The 17,022-nt window shown below is 40.5% G+C and overlaps 1 protein-coding gene across 2 annotated transcripts in view; it reads left to right on the plus strand.

The window, feature by feature from the left end:
* The window catches only part of TMEM26 (transmembrane protein 26), a 122,499-nt gene that overhangs the window by 11,055 nt on the left and 94,422 nt on the right, over positions 1-17,022 (plus strand). For both annotated transcript variants that reach the window (XM_056529872.1, XM_056529871.1), the window contains exon 2: positions 2,391-2,822. In XM_056529872.1, coding sequence (XP_056385847.1) covers positions 2,632-2,822 — 191 coding nt within the window. In that variant the 5' untranslated portion in view covers positions 2,391-2,631. The remainder of the gene's footprint in view (positions 1-2,390; positions 2,823-17,022) is intronic.

A 17,022-nucleotide genomic window follows, 5' to 3' on the forward strand; every position in this document is an offset into this window, starting at 1 on the left:
TGCCAGAGGTTTTAGGAATGTTGCATGTTTTGGGAATGATGATATATCCTGTAAATATCCAAGGCATCATCCAAAGTACATTTCAGTACCATTGGTGTAGATTTTGATGCAGATTTCCTGTGGAAATGCTTAGGGTACGCTCACATATTCATAAACTGCTGCAGAAAACCTGATTAGGGCATGGGTAGGAAAATCAGCAGTAGAAAATCAGCAGCAAAATACGTAGCACAATATGCACATGTGAATGTATGGGAGTATTTTCTACTTTACATGCGCCACATCCTTGTACAGTGATGCCCCACAGCAGATACATTACATTTACTACAGTATTATTCTACACTACTCAGCTAGAGGTATGTAGGTTCTTCCAGCAAATATACTAATAAAAAAAACTGTATTTCTGTTGTGATTTGTAATACAAGTTACACAGAAAATAGAGTTGTACATTACTGTTCATTTGGCATCTGGATAGGGATTTACCAACCAACGTACACCAAGCAGTAAATAACACACAAAAAATACACTATGCACAATGCAGTCAGCATGTTGGACACTGACCAAACAATATCAAATTCCCTCTATGGATCATAGCATCATTCCACCAAGGTTCCACCCCTTTCAAAAGAGACAGTAACAGACAGGGAGCTCAGTTTACAGAATCCATGAAGCGGGACATTATCAAAGAAAAATATACTGCAGTAATTTCTCTTAGCTCAAGTCTGACACATAAAATATGCACATGTATTTTGCTGCCTATTTGCTACCAATGGACTTTTCATTAAGTCAATTGGTAGCAAAATCAGCTGCAGAGACTACGCAGCAAAATACTGCATGTGTGTCCCTACCCTTAGGGTACGTTCACATGTGCGTATTTTCTGCAGCAAATACCCTAATTGCAGATTTGGTGCAGATGTTACCCTCCCCATTGATGCCAATCGGGAAAGGCACCACAAATCTGCAATATAAATGAACATGCTGCAGATTTTAAAATCTGCATCGCAGGTCCATTTTAGTCAGGAAAATGATGGCTGTGTATAGATTATACTGTTAATACAACCAGCTGCAGATGCTCATTTCCACATGGAATATCCCCAGCAAATCCCTCTAGTGGGCATTTAGCCTAAATGTTATGTTTCCAATATTTCAGATTTGACATCACCCTCTTATACAACAGTGCAACTTTAAAGGGGTACTCCTGTGGAAAACATTTTTTTTTTTTTAATCAACTGGTGCCAGAAAGTTAAACAGATTTGTAAATGACTTCTATTAAGAAATCTTTATCCTTCCAGTACTTATTAGCAGCTGTATGCTACAGAGGAAATTATTTTCTTTTTGAATTTCTTTTTTGTCTTGTCCATAGTGTTCTCCGCTCAGAACCTGATGCCCATATCAGGAACTGTCCAGAGCAGGAGAAAATCCTCATAGCAAACCTATGCTGCTCTGGACAGTTCCTGACATGGACAGAGGTGTCAGCAGAGAGCACTGTGGACAAGACACAAAAAAAAGAAATTCAAAAAGCAAAGAATTTCCTCTGTAGCATACAGCTGCTAATAAGTACTGGAAGGATAAAGATTTTTATAGAAGTAATTTACAAATCTGCTTAACTTTCTGGCACCAGTTCATTAAATGGGCACTCTCATTTAAACTAATTTTTGCTATTGCACTCCTTATGGTAAATAAAAAAGATTTCTAATATACTTTGGTTTGAAAAAAATTAAGTTTTCTATGTTTTATTTGTGCTTAAAAAAGCTCAAGAGCACATTTTCCCCCAACTCATACACAGACTTTGGACCGAAGCAGAAAACACAGGAAGTGCAGCCGAGAGTGCTGAGGGGGGGGTCCAACCAACAGCATATGGCAGTTAAGTGTGAGAGGAGCTATGATTGGATGAGGCTGGTCCCCTAACCCCCCCCCCCCCCCCTCAGCACTCAAGTCTGTGTATAATATGGGGGAAATGTGCTCTTGAGCTTTTTTAAGCCCAAATTAAACATAGAAAACTTCATTTTTTTAAAATATAGTGTATTACAAATATTTTTTATTTACCATACGGAGTGCAATAGCAAAATTAATTTTAATGAGAGTTACCCTTTAAAGAAAAAAAATAAAGGTTCCCACCGGAGTACCCCTTTAATTCAAGCAGCAGAAACTTTCATACACAAATTTGAGATTGACTACGGAAATGAAATAACGCATATGCACAAAGAAAACTTATATTCCACCAAAGAAATATCCAGAAAGTTAAAATAAAAATATAGAAAAATAAAGTTTTTTTTAAGATTATGCAAGAAAACAACTGATCCCTTGATAGGTGTCATCTTGTATAAATGAAAGGCGGAGTATAGTTATTGATTGTAGGAGGCTTATTCTTACTATTTTCTCTCCCTATAAAGTGCTGTGAGTACCATTAAGCTCAGGACAAGTTCAGCAGACGCATAAGTTCAGGAAGTCTGGAGGAGGGGCAGTTAAGAGCAGCTATAGGCTTCTTTGTTGTAGAAGAGGAAAAATCATCTGCACAGATACACTTCACATATCCTCCAAGCAACTTTCCCGTTCTCTCTGAAAACTTCACTGGAGAGGGAGAAAAAAGAAGAAGAATCTCATAGGATTTACCAAGGGACGCGCTGTAAAATCATGGAACTCACAGTCTTCCTCAGTGCAGTTGTGCCCAGATTCCTATTCATGCTTCACTCTGTAGTTGGAGTTTGGAGAGTTACAGTGCTAAAGAATGACAAGATATACTGGCTGCTGGCCCTTGTCAACATTTTATTGTGCATTGAGATGGTGCTGACCCTGAAGCTGAAGAAAGGACGAGGGCTGAAATGGTAAGAGATTCTCTATACATTCTATTTACATTATGTATCAACTTTACAAACTCTTTCCTGTCTTTTGTATCATGTTGTCATGACACCTATGTGCATTTGCATCCCTATCAGTGTAAGTTCAGTTATAGAGTTTATTGTATATTACATCTCAACTTCAAGGAAATGAATGAAATAAATAATCATGTCAGTAATGACCTCTTTTGTTAACTTGTAATAACTGTACAAGGTTATTATGTATCAAGGTACAGTATAATGTATGTGCTGGCATAAACATGAAATAGAGTAAGGAGCTACATGCAATTCTACGCTTATCAGCTATAGGATAGCTGAGTTTGTTATTTGACACATCCTTTCATGTCCCTTTATGTGCTGGACTGGAAGTAAACCTATTGCATTATTGTATTATGATGTACAGTAATGTATCCCTTCAACTTGACAAATCCAGATCTGCTGCCTCAGCGGTGTGAAATGTAATATAGTCAGTCATTTCATAGTGTACAACCATATTAATAATGCAAATTCTATACTAGGTAGTGTTTATATATATTTTTTTTCTGGGTTCACATTAGGGCAATAAGTATGCATGTTTACACCTTCATTATGGACGCAAGTCCTTATCTGACACCGGTCATCCCACACAGACAACACAGTTTCTTAGTTGGGACAGGACTTGTGGACATGATATGGAGTCACAAATGTGCCATTATTACTCTAATTTGAACCCAGCTTCAGTTGCGTTTTATCCTCATGGTTTGAATGAAACATTCCGGCCTATGCCCCATTGGTTCTTTGCATTTAGAGGCAGTGGAAACTTTTTCCAAGTTTGATGTGTTTGGACAAGTACATAAACAATTACACTGCAAGCTTACTAATGGGTTAGCAGGTTAAATGCAGTGTAAATAAATAATGTTTAGTTTAAAGGTCTGACACAGTAACAATGAAGCATACAGTAGTTTGTAAGCCTGAAAAAAGACATCCATCCAGTTCAGCCACCTATTATCATCCAGTGTTGATCCAGAAAAAGGCAAAAACCCTATGAGATAGAAGCAAATTTTCGTTACCTTAGGGAAAAAATCCTTCTTGACTCCAAATCTGACATCAGAATAAATCCTCGGATCAACAACCTCTCTCCAGAATTTAGAATCTATAACTTGCAATATTTTTATTACCCTCCAGAAATATATCCTGGTCCATTTTAAACTCTAAAACTCTTGTAGTGAGTTCACCATGACCACATCCTCTGGTACAGTGTTCCATACTCTCACTGCTCTTACAGTAAAGAATCCCTTTTTGTGTAGGTGTAGAAAACGTTTTACCTGTCGGTGTAGAGGATTTCCTCCTGTTATTGTTAGAGTCTTGGGTATAAATTGATTTTAGGAGAATATAACAGACAGCAAAATAGTTTTTAATCAACAGTTTGATATTTTATAATGGATACAATTCTTCCTAGGGTAGTTTTATTCTATATTTAGGACCATACTCCCTGTACTAACTTTCATATGGCTAGTTCACATTTGTGTCAAAGCTCTGTTCAGGAGCTCCATTGCAGAGTCTGATGGCAGACGTTCCGATGGATCCCATTGACTTTTAATGGAGTCTGGTTTACGCCTGGTGTCCGTTTATATGTCGGATCTGAGCTGAGAGAAATTACTGCAGTATATATTTCTTCGATAATGTCCCGCTATTTTCACAGATTCTGTAAACTGAGCTCCCTGTCTGTTATTGTCTCATTTTGAAAGGGGGAAACCTTGGCCGAATGATGCTGTGATCCATATGAGAAATTTGCTATTGTTTGGTGAGTGTACGTTGGTTGGTAAATCCCTATCCACATGCCAAATGAACAGTAATCTACAACTCTTTTTTTTTGTGTGACTTGTATAACAAATCACAACAGAAATACAGTTTCTTATTAGTATATTTGCTGGGAAACCCTACATACCTCTAGCCGAGTAATGTAGAATAACAGTAAATGAGATGTAGCTGCTGTGTAACAAACTGTGAGGCATCACTGTAAAAGGATGTGGCATATGTAAAGTAGGAAGTACTCCCAGCCCCCCCCCCTCCCCCATAGTGCAGATTTATCATCGGTGACCCTTTCTGATGTCTTTAGTTTCATTCAGTTGGGATTGTAGGTCCCCTGGCCATGGCTAGTGGTTTGTTGGCATCACCATCATACAGCACCTAGCACTGAACAGTGCCATTCTAGCAGCCCCTACCTTTGCCCCTGTCCTTATTCAACAGATTTGATGTTATTTATTAGATTTACAGTATGATCAACAATTGTCAGCTTAATGTTTTAGTTTTTATTTAAAAATTTCAGAGACATATTTTATATACTTCTTAAACTGTGAGTACCTGTTCTAAGGCCTTACTGGAGCTTATTCAACACAAGTGGCTCAAAGGGACGTCTGTCTAATAGAATATCATCCCCTCGGTGAAGTCAGACTCTGGAGTAGATAAATAGGTGGAGCTAGCTTGGCTCACTACAGTGCATTCATATTCTTTGGAAAGAACTGAATGTCATTGCTTGCGACAAATCGCAGCTCGAGTCATAGATTTATAAAACAGCATATTCAGCATTTGCACAAACCACATGTAAATTGTCATCATCTTAGCAATGAGTAATTTACTTTATGCTCAGCTCCAGAACTGTGCTTTTTACAACTATTAAAAATAACAATGCTTCTATTCATGCAATAGGCCTTTCTGACAATATATTATATTGGCTGTATAAAAAACAGCTGCACTGGCACATCGCCACCATATTAAATTTTTAGATAATAACTTACTTTACATTTTTGGACAATGGAACCAGTATGTATAAATAAATAAAATGAAAAATTATAAGAAGTTGTCTAATGTGAAGGGCAGCATGCTATATTAAGGATTATACAATGGCATAGCTATACAGGGTCCATGGATCACAATTGTAGTACATGTATACTCATCTCTGCATGTACATATATACTCATCTATGTTGCCATCACCCCCTCCTGCACTTGTTTCCTGTGTGAGCTGTGGGAGGGGCTTCCTTGAAAGAGCGAAGCAGGTCCCATGGTTAGAGAAGCAGAGAATATAGATGAGGGAGGTGTGTGTGTGCCTCAGCCAATCACACACTGCACACTGAAGCATTCTCTGAGCAGAAGGGAATGTGACATTGCAGAGTGACATGTTGGGCCCAAAATGGGCACAGAACCCAGCAAACTGGTGTCTGACAGTCATCATGTCTGCTAAGAACTACTGGGTTTCTTGCCTGAAAAAAAAGCTGAGAAACAAAGTATGTGCTTAGTAAAGATTATACTTGTCCATTGCAAACGTATATAACTTTAACATATGCAGCTATATAACGGTAACTTCATTTGGTCGGAGTTCTACTTTGAAAGGGCTGTCCCACCATTAACATTTATTCATTATACACAGGATATATGCTGGGAATCTTGCAATTTATAGAACAGGGATTTCGGCCCCCCAGTCCTATAGACAATGAATGGAGTGGAAGTGCACAGACAATACTAATGATCCATTCTGATAGGTGACTTGGATTGTTCTTCAGATCGCAAGGGTCATTGTGGTCAAAACCCTTGTGATGTGATTCTACACTTATCCCCTATTCTAAGTAGATACTAAGTAGTAGATCGTTGATGGCCCCTTTAAAGGGGTACTCCCGTGAAAACTTTTTTATTTTTTTTAAATCAACTGGTGCTAGAAAGTTAAACAGATTTGTAAATGAAGCATATGTTTTCTATGGGGATTTTCTCCTGCTCTGGACAGTTCCAAAAATGGACAGAGCTGTCAGCAGAAAGCACTGTGGTCGGGACATCTGAGAAATCCAAAAAGAAAAGCATTTCTTCTGTAGTATATAGCCCATAATAAGTACTGGAAGGATTAAGATTTTTTAATAGAAGTAATTTACAAATCTAAAACAAAATACTGAGGAAAGGGTTACATTACATAACCCTGAAATGCGTCTAGTACTGTATTCATAACCACTGGCACAAACGCTACTTATGAACTGTGTCCACTATTGACGGCCAGTTACCTTCTGTGGACTGTTCAACTACAGTGTATCCAGTCCAGCATTTGTCCGGTCCAGCTATCACAAGTCCAACTCTGGTGCAGAGTTTCCAGCTCCAACATCTGCTAACGTCACACGCCGGTAACACGAGGTGAGCTCCTCGTATTCAGCATACGGTCTCCGGTTCCATCCAGCCAGCATTGAAGCCCAGCGGTGAGGATTCTTTCATCTCCAGCGCCTGCCAGCGCCAACGGTCTCCCATCATCTTGTTTACATCAGCGTCTGCCAGCGCCATCAGTCCGAGGTGACCACCACCGCTTTATAATTAGGACTCTGCTTGGCTATTTCTCCAATACCATCTGGGACCGCCGCACAGAGGACTTGGTGCTTTAAACCATCCAGGCACTGTTACAACATTATCTGTTTCCAGTGTGAACTGCCCGAGTCGTTACAAATAGGACCGGTAACATCATTTTCAAATTGCTACCAATTGTCTAGTAATATAAAAAGGACACATCTATCTTTGAACATTCTAATGTGGGAACTAGCCTATTAGGCTCTTCCTACTGCTCGTTCTGTGCAATAAGTATCTGCTTGTTTTACTAATAGGCATTTGCTCGTTGTACACAATAAGCCATACATTTATGCCAGCGGTACAATTTTATTCTTAATATTCTATGTATACTTAGTATTAATTGATTGCCTGCATTTTTTTATGTGTTCTCCACACACGGGCCCTGTGAGGAGTAACCTTTTACATTGTGACATTTTAATAAATAATTGCATTATTATTGAAGCACGATCCAGCTATTCATTTTATATTCATTAATTTCTATATAGTTTATATTCACCTATAGCTTATTTTACATCTCTAAATTTATATATAGTTTATTTATACTCACCTAGAAGGGCCGGGCAAAATATTTTGTTTTTGGTTCCCTCTTTCTGCAACTGAGGTATAGTTGCATGCCCTAGTTTGACCTCGGTGTGTATTAATAATTGTGAGCTGCACACACATTTTTTTCTTTTTTATCTAAATTACAAATCTGTTTAACTTTCTGGCACCAGTTGATTTAACCCCTTAAGGACGCAGGACGTAAATGCACGTCCTGGTGCGGTGGTACTTAACGCACCAGGACGTACATTTACGTCCTAAGCATAACCGCGGGCATCGGAGCGATGCCCGTGTCATGCGCAGCTGATCCCGGCTGCTGATCGCAGCCAGGGACCCGCCGGCAATGGCCGACGCCCGCGATCTCACGGGCGTCCGCCATTAACCCCTCAGGTGCTGGGATCAATACAGATCCCGGCATCTGCGGCAGTGCGCGATTTGAATGAATGATCGGATCGGCCGCAGCACTGCTGCGGGGATCCGAGCATTCATAACGCCGCACGGAGGTCCCCTCTCCTACCTCCGTGCGGCTCCCGGCGTCTCCTGCTCTGGTCTGTGATCGAGCAGACCAGAGCAGAAGATGACCGAAAACACTGATCTGTTCTATGTCCTATACATAGAACAGATCAGTATTAGCAATCATGGTATTGCTATGAATAGTCCCCTATTGGGACTATTCAAGTGTAAAAAAAAATGTAAAAAAATGTAAAAGTAAAAAAAAAAGTGAAAAATCCCCTCCCCCAATAAAAAGTAAAACGTCCGTTTTTTCCTATTTTACCCCCAAAAAGCGTAAATTTTTTTTTATAGACATATTTGGTATCACCGCGTGCGTAAATGTCCGAACTATTAAAATAAAATGTTAATGATCCCGTACGGTTAACGGCGTCAATGAAAAAAAATAAAAAAAAGTCCAAAATTCCTACTTTTTTAATACATTTTATTTAAAAAAAATTATAAAAAATGTATTAAAAGTTTTTTATATGCAAATGTGGTATAAAAAAAAAGTACAGATCATGGCGCAAAAAATGAGCCCCCATACCGCCGCTTATACGGAAAAATAAAAAAGTTATAGGTCATCAAAATAAAGGGATTATAAACGTACTAATTTGGTTAAAAAGTTTGTGATTTTTTTTAAGCGCAACAATAATATAAAAGTATGTAATAATGGGTATCATTTTAATCGTATTGACCCTCAGAATAAAGAACACACGTCATTTTTACCATAAATTGTACGGCGTGAAAACGAAACCTTCCAAAATTAGCAAAATTGCGTTTTTTGTTTTAATTTCCCCACAAAAATAGTGTTTTTTAGTTGCGCCATACATTTTATGATATAATGAGTTATGTCATTACAAAGGACAACTGGTCGCGCAAAAAACAAGCCCTCATACTAGTCTGTGGATGAAAATATAAAAGAGTTATGATTTTTAGAAGGCGAGGAGGAAAAAATGAAAACGTAAAAATTAAATTGTCTGAGTCCTTAAGGCCAAAATGGGCTGAGTCCTTAAGGGGTTAAAAAAAAAAATTCCACGGGAGTACCCCTTTAATGGAGAGATAGCCACACAGTTTGTAAATATTACTGCTTATGTCATGAAAAAAGGAACACTGAGTTGCTCATATTGTGGCATAATGTCAATGAATGTATGAAAACATAGGCTAAACTGTAACATGCAACCTGCTCTGGTGACCCTCACCCAAGGCCAGACAGGCTTTAACTGGCAATTCTGGAAAAATGCCAGATGTGCTAGTGCTACCAATAGGCCTCTCTCCTACCCGGCAGCCACCTCCACAGGTTCCAGCACACACTGTCACCCAGTGACCCCTTGATGTGAGCTATGCTATATCCTCCTGTATTGCATACACACTGGCTGCAGCTGGGACCACCTAGAGCTATCAGTGTGGGTACAGATCCCTGTATAAAGCAGTTTGTTGTGATGCAGAACTGGAACTTTCCAATAGAATACCACCATAAAATGAGTAAAATGCAATGCTCTGCAGGGCTGATCAGAGTGCTGGAGGCTAAAGCTAGGTTAGACTTGCTTGTAACTTGTTTTTGCTGTATGTATTGCCTTGCATACAGAAGTGCTGGGACTCAGTTCACACTGCTGCAGTTCAAACTAATGGCTAATGACCTGAACTTGAAGTCAGTTTCTGAGTCAATGGCTTTCATGTTTCAATGATGTCACTGCTGATCTCTAGTGAATAAATAGGCAGCATTCTAAGTGATTTCACCGCTTTCTAATCAATTGATAGGCTCTATTTTAGTGATGTCACTGCTCTCTAGTGAATGGATAGGCTGCATTATCAGTGATCTCACTGCTCTCTAGGGAATGGATAGGCTGCATTATCAGTGATGTCACTGCTCTCTAGTGAATGGATAGGCTGCATTTTCAGTGATGTCACTGCTCTCTAGTGAATGGATAGGCTGCATTATCAGTGATGTCACTGCTCTCTAACAAATGGATAGACTGTATACTCATTTATGTCACTGCTGCCTTCTAGTGAATATTCAGGCTGTTTTCTGTGATGTCACTGCTGTCCTCAAAGGAATGGATAGCTGGTATTCTTTGATGTCACTACTGTCCTCTAGTGAATGGATAGGCTGTATTCAGTGATGTCACTCCTTATCTTTAGTGATTGTATAGGCTGTATTCATTGATGTCACAGCTGTCCTCTAGTGAATAGACAGGCTTTATTCAGTGATGTCACCGCTGATCTCTAGTGAATGGATAGGCTGTCTTTAGTGATGCCACTGCTGTCCTCTAGTGAATATAAATAGGCTGTATTCAGTGATGTCACCACTGTCCTCTAATGAATGGATAGGATGTACTCTCAGTGATGTCACTGCTGTCCTCTGATGAATGGATAGGCTGTATTCAGTGATGCCATCTCTGCCCTCTAGTGAATGGATACGCTGTATTCAGTGATGTCATCTCTGCCCTCTAGTGAATGGATAGGCTGCACAAACATATTTCCTATTACCAAGTAGTCTATGTGATTTCAAATGCAAGAACCAAAGTTTAGTCCAAGTCTGGCCCTGTCCTCACCCTATAGACACATGTCGGCCCACATAGCTCCAGCAGAATCTGCCTGCAATTTCAATGTACTATAGTCATCTTCAAGTGCACACTGCCAATGCACCATTCTGGACTCCTATGTACAGTCCATCTTTAAAGTGTCTAAGTAAATAGCTTAATGCATAGAAAGAACACGATGTAAATGCATCAATAATTTCACAACACCTTTTAAGTATATGAGTCAAACCCAGACTCCTTAACACAGGCTGCATTATATGGCATTTAGTCATGCTATTGTGCAGTCAGGATAAATATAACATCCCACATAATAATCCCTGTATTATCCACATTACTCTCCTACCGTAAACAGCATCAAGTTTACTTCCGATACATAATTTCTTCAGCTTTATACAAAGAAAAAAGGATTTATTTTGTTTCATTCTACAAGTCACATTAAATTACCAAAGAAGGATAACGTGTGCTAACACCTTGATCTGTTCTTCCCATTTCCACATTTGGTGAGACCTGCTGGCTTGAGGATGCTTGTAAAGTTGGCTCATTGCTTTTTGTTATGTCAGTGGGAAAAGATATTATCTACTATTACACTTATGACCATGTATAAAAAAATATATGGTGTCAGTGACCACCCACATATCCCACTTTATACAGTCATGGCCGTAAATGTTGGCACCAATGAAAATTTTCAAGAAAATGAAGTATTTCTTACAGAAAAGCATTGCAGTAACACGTTTTGCTATACACATGTTTATTCCCTTTGTGTGTATTGGAACTAAACCAAAAAAGTGAGGAAAAAAGCAAATTGGACATAATACCACACCAAACTCCAAAAATAGGCTGGACAAAATTATTGGCACCCTTTCAATATTGTGATAAAATAAGTTTGTTTCAAGCATGTGATGTTCCTTTAAACTCACTTGGGGCAAGTAACAGGTGTGGGCAATATAAAAACCACACCTGGAAGCAGATAAAAATGAGAGAAGTTAATTTAGTCTTTGCATTGTTTGTCTGTGTGTGCCACACTAAGCATGGACAATAATGGACATAAGTTTTTCCGTTTTTGAATTTTTTCGTTTTTTGCTCCTTGCCTTTAAAAAATCATAACTCTTTCAATTTTGCACCTAAAAATCCATATGATGGCTTATTTTTTGCGCCACCAATTCTACTTTGTAATGATGTCAGTCATTTTGCCCAAAAATCTACGGTGAAACGGGAAAAAAAAATCATTGTGCGTCAAAATTGAAAAAAAAAACGTTGTTTTGTAATTTTGGGGGCTTCCGTTTCTACGTAGTACATTTTTCGGTAAAAATGACACCTGATATTTATTCTGTAGGTCCATACGATTAAAATGATACCCTTCTTATATAGGTTTGATTTTGTCGGACTTCTGGAAAAAATCATAACTACATGCCGGAAAATTAATACGTTTAAAATTGTCATCTTCTGACTCCTATAACTTTTTTATTTTTCCGTGTATGGGGCGGTATGAGGGCTCATTTTTTGCGCCGTGATCTGAAATTTTTAACGGTACAATTTTTGGATTGATAGGACTTATTGATCGCTTTTTATTCATTTTTAAATTATATAAAAAGTGACCAAAAATGCACTATTTTGGACTTTGGAATTTTTTTGCGCACACGCCATTGACCGAGCGGTTTAATTAATGATATATTTTTATAATTCGGACATTTCCACACGCGGTGATACCATATATGTTTATTTTTATTTTTATTTACACTGTGTTTTTTTTTATTGGAAAAGGGGGGTGATTCAAACTTTTAATAGGGGAGGAGTTAAATGATCTTTATTCACTTTATTCACTCCCATAGGGACCTATAACACTGCACACACTGATCTTCATCATTGATCACTGGTTTCTCATAAGAAACCAGTGATCAACGATTCTGCCGCATGACTGCTCATGCCTGGATCTCAGGCACTGAGCAGTCATTCGGTGATCGGACAGCGAGGAGGCAGGAAGGGGCCCTCCCGCTGTCCTGTCAGCTGTTCGGGATGCCGCGATTAGCCGCGGCTATCCCGAACAGCCTGACTGAGCTAGCCGGGAACTTTCACTTTTAGTCGCGCGCTATTAGAGGCGGGTCCCAGCTTCACTATGACGCCGAACCCGCCGTGATATGACGCGGGGTTACTGTGTAACCCCGCGTTATATCAGAAGAGCAGGACCAAGGACGTACCGGTACGTCCTTGGTCCTTAAGGGGTTAAAGTGTACCTGTCGCTAACAAAAACTTTTGATATAATGTAGAGTATACCATTATATGTATATTTGTAATATACATTGATTAAAAAATATGTATATTTTGGGTGAAAAAAATTTCCCTGCAGCTATTGCCTGTGTATTTCTATGAGGAGTCCAAATACAGGAAGTGAGGGCAGGAGAAGCAGGGCTCTGTGCAGGCTCCTGGATTGTCATGCATCCTGCTATGTGAGCCAGGGGCGTTTCATAGAGCCTCAGAGTGCAGATCCACCCACACTTCCTGTATTTGGACTCATCATAGAGAAACATAAACAATAGCTGTAGGGACAAAAATATACACATTTTTTAACCAATGTATATTACAAATATACATATAATGGTATTATCTACATTATATTAAAAGTTTTTGTTGACGACAGGTACACTTTAAATTTAGTCATGGGACTCAATTTGGAGAACAGGCTATGAGTTATAGCAACAGGTAGCTACAGACAACTTACACTTAACCCCTTAAGGACCTAGGGTGTATGGATACGCCCTGGCTTCCGGGTACTTAAGGACCCAGGAAGTATCCATACGCCCATGGAAATTTCGGTCCCCGCCACGCGCTGGGCGGGGACCGGACAGGAGTGACTGCTGATATTGATCAGCAGGCATCCCGCGCAAATGCCCATGTCGGCGATCGGCGCAAATCGCAAGTGAATTCACACTTGCGATTTGCACCTATTCTGGGTCATACGGGTCTATGGTGACCTGGTGACCCGGAATATAAGGGGGATCGCGGTTGTCCATGAGGCCTACGATCCCCCTGAAGGAATAGGAGTGAGGTGGCAGGGGTGCCACCCCTCCTATCCCTATTATTGGTAGTCAAAAGCGACGACCAATAGCAGATCGGGGGCGGGGGGGTTAACTTTTGTTTTCCCCATCCTACCAACCCACAATAGGCGGGGCAGAACGGGGAAACCGAAGAGGACTGACAGCAGAAGATCCACTTACCCATTCGGAGGCAGCGGATGACGGTGATCGGCGGGCGTCGATGTCATGCGGCAGAAGAGGACGGCTCCCTGGATCCTACGGAAGGCGGGAAGTTGCCTAGCAACATCTGGAGGGCTACAGTCTGAGACCACTATACAGTGGTCTCTAACCTGTAGCCCTCCAGATGTTGCAAAACTACAACTCCCAGCATGGCCAGACAGCTGTTTGGGCATGCTGGAATATGTAGTTTTGCAACAGCTGGAGGGATACAGTTTGAGACCACTATACAGTGGTCTCTAAACTGTATCCCTCCAGATCTTGCAAAACTACAACTCCAGCTGTTTGCTGTCTGGGCATGCTGGGATTTGTAGTTTTGCAACATCTGGAGGGCCACAGTTTGGAGATCAATGTGCTGTGGTCTATAAACTGTAGTTTTGCAACAGCTGGAGGCATGCTGGTTGGAAAATACTGACTCAGGTAACGGAATCTAACTGAAGGCTTTCCAACCAGTGTGCCTCCAGCTGTTGCAAAAGTACAACTCCGAGCATGCTTTGTCTGTCAGTACATGCTGGGAGTTGTAGTTTTGAAACAGCTGGAGGTTTGCCCCCCCATGTGAATGTACAGGGTACATTCACACGGGCAAGTTTACAGCAAGTTTTTCCTGCTTCAAGTTTGGGCTGCGGCAAATCTTTTGCCGCAGAGCAAACTCCTAGTGGGAAACTCACCATAACCTGCCAGTGTTAATGTACCCTAAAAACACTACACTACACTTACACAAAATAAAGGGTAAAACACTACATAAACACCCCCTTACACTGTCCCCCCCCCCCCCCCTCTTTAAAAATGAAAAACGCATTGTATGGCAGTGTTTCCAAAACGGAGCCTCCAGCTGTTGCAAAACAGCAACTCCCAGCATTTCTGGACAGCCACTGACTGTCTAGGCATGCTGGGAGTTTAGCAACAGCTGGAGACACCTTGTTTGGGAATCACTGGCGTAGAATACCCCTATGTCCACCCCTATGCAATCTCTAATTTAGTCCTCAAATGCGCATGGCGCTCTCTAACTTCGGAGCCCTGTCGTATTTTAAGGAAACAATTTAGGGCCACATATGGGGTATTTCCGTACTCGGGAGAAATTGCACTACAAATTTTGGGGGGATTTTTCTCCTTTTACCCCTTATGAAAGGGAAAATTTGGGGGCTACACCAGCCTGTTAGTGTAAAAAAAATAAAACATTTTACATTAACATGCTGGTGTTGCCCCATACTTTTTATTTTCACAAGCGGTAAAAGGAAAAAAAGACCCCCAAAATTTGTAACGCAATTTCTCCTGGGTACAGAAATACCCCATATGAGGGTGTAAAATGCTCTGCGGGCCCACAACAAGGCTCAGGAGTGAGAGTGCACCATGTACAGTTGAGGCCTAAATTGATGATTTGCACAGGGGTGGCTGATTTTACAGCGGTTCTGACATAAACGCAAAAAAATAAATACCCACATGTGACCCCATTTTGGAAACTACACCTCTCACGGAACGTGACAAGGGGTATAGTGAGCCTTAACACCCCACAGGTGTTTGACGAATTTTCATTAAAGTTGGATGGGAAAAAAAAAAATTTCACTAAAATGCTGGTGTTATCCAAAATTTTTCATTTTTACAAGGGAAAATAGTAAGAAAATACCCCATATGTGGATGTAAAGTGCTCTCCGGGCGAACTACAATGCTCAGAAGAGAAGGAGCGCCATTGAGATTTTGAAGAGAAAATTTGTCAGGAATTGAAGTCCACGTGTGTTTACAAAGCCCCCATAGTGCCAGAACAATGGACCCCCGCACATGTGACCCCATTTTGGAAACTACACCCCTCATGTAATGTAATAAGGGGTACAGTGAGCATTTATGCCCCACAGGTGTCTGACAGATTTTTGGAACAGTGGTCCGTGAAAATGAAAAATGTAATTTTTCATTTGCACAGCCCACTGTTCCAAAGATCTGTCAAACGCCAGTGGGGTGTAAATACTCACTGCACCCCTTATTAAATTCTGTGAGGGGTGTTGTTTCCACAATGGGGTCCCATGTGGGGGGTCCACTGTTCTGGCACCACGGGGGGCTTTGTAAACGCACATGGCCCCTGACTACCATTCCAAACGAATTCTCTTTCCAAAAGCTCAATGGAGCTCCTCCTCTTCTGAGCATTGTAGTTCGCCAGCAGAGTACTTGACGTCCACACATGGGGTATTTCCATACACAGAAGAAATGGGGTTACAAATTTTGGGGGTCATTCTCTCCTATTACCCCTTGTAAAAATATACAGTTTAGGGAAAAAACTGCATTTTAGAAAAAATTTACACATCAAACTCGTCAAACACCTGTGGGTAGTTAAGGCTCACTGTACCCCTTGGTACAGTTTCCAAAATAGTATGCCATGTCGGTATTTTTTGCGGTTCTGGCACCACAGGGGCTTCCTAAATGCGACGTGCCTCCCAAAAACAATTTCACCAAATTTGCTTTCAAAAAGCCAAATGTGACTCCTCTTCTGAGCATTGTAGTTCACCCGCAGAGCATTTTACGGCCTAATAAGGGGTATTTCCATACTCAGAAGAGAAGGGGTTACAAATTTTGGCGGGCATTTTCTCCCAGTACCCTTTGTAAAAATTGTAAATTTGGGGAAAAAACTGCACTTTAGTGTATTTTTTTTTTCATTTACACATCCAATTTTAACGAAAAGTTGTCAAACATCTTTGCGGTGTTAAGGCTCACTGGACCCCTTGTTACATGCCTTGAGGGATGTAGTTTCCAAAATGTTATGCCATGCAGGGTTTTCTGCTGTTCTTGCACCATAGGGGCTTTCTAAAGGTGACATGCCCCCCAAACACCATTTCAGCAAAATTCACTCTCCAAAATCCCATTGTTGCTCCTTCGCTTCTGAGCCCTCTACTGCGCCTGTCGAACACTTGACATACACATATGAGGTATTTCCTTACTTGAGAGAAATTGCGTAACAAATTTTGGGGGGCTTTTTCTCCTATTACCACTTGTAAAAATTCCAAGACTGGGTCTACAAGAACAT

The sequence above is a fragment of the Hyla sarda genome, chromosome 7 (genome assembly GCF_029499605.1).
Source record: "Hyla sarda isolate aHylSar1 chromosome 7, aHylSar1.hap1, whole genome shotgun sequence".
NCBI classification, from domain to species: Eukaryota; Metazoa; Chordata; class Amphibia; order Anura; family Hylidae; genus Hyla; species Hyla sarda.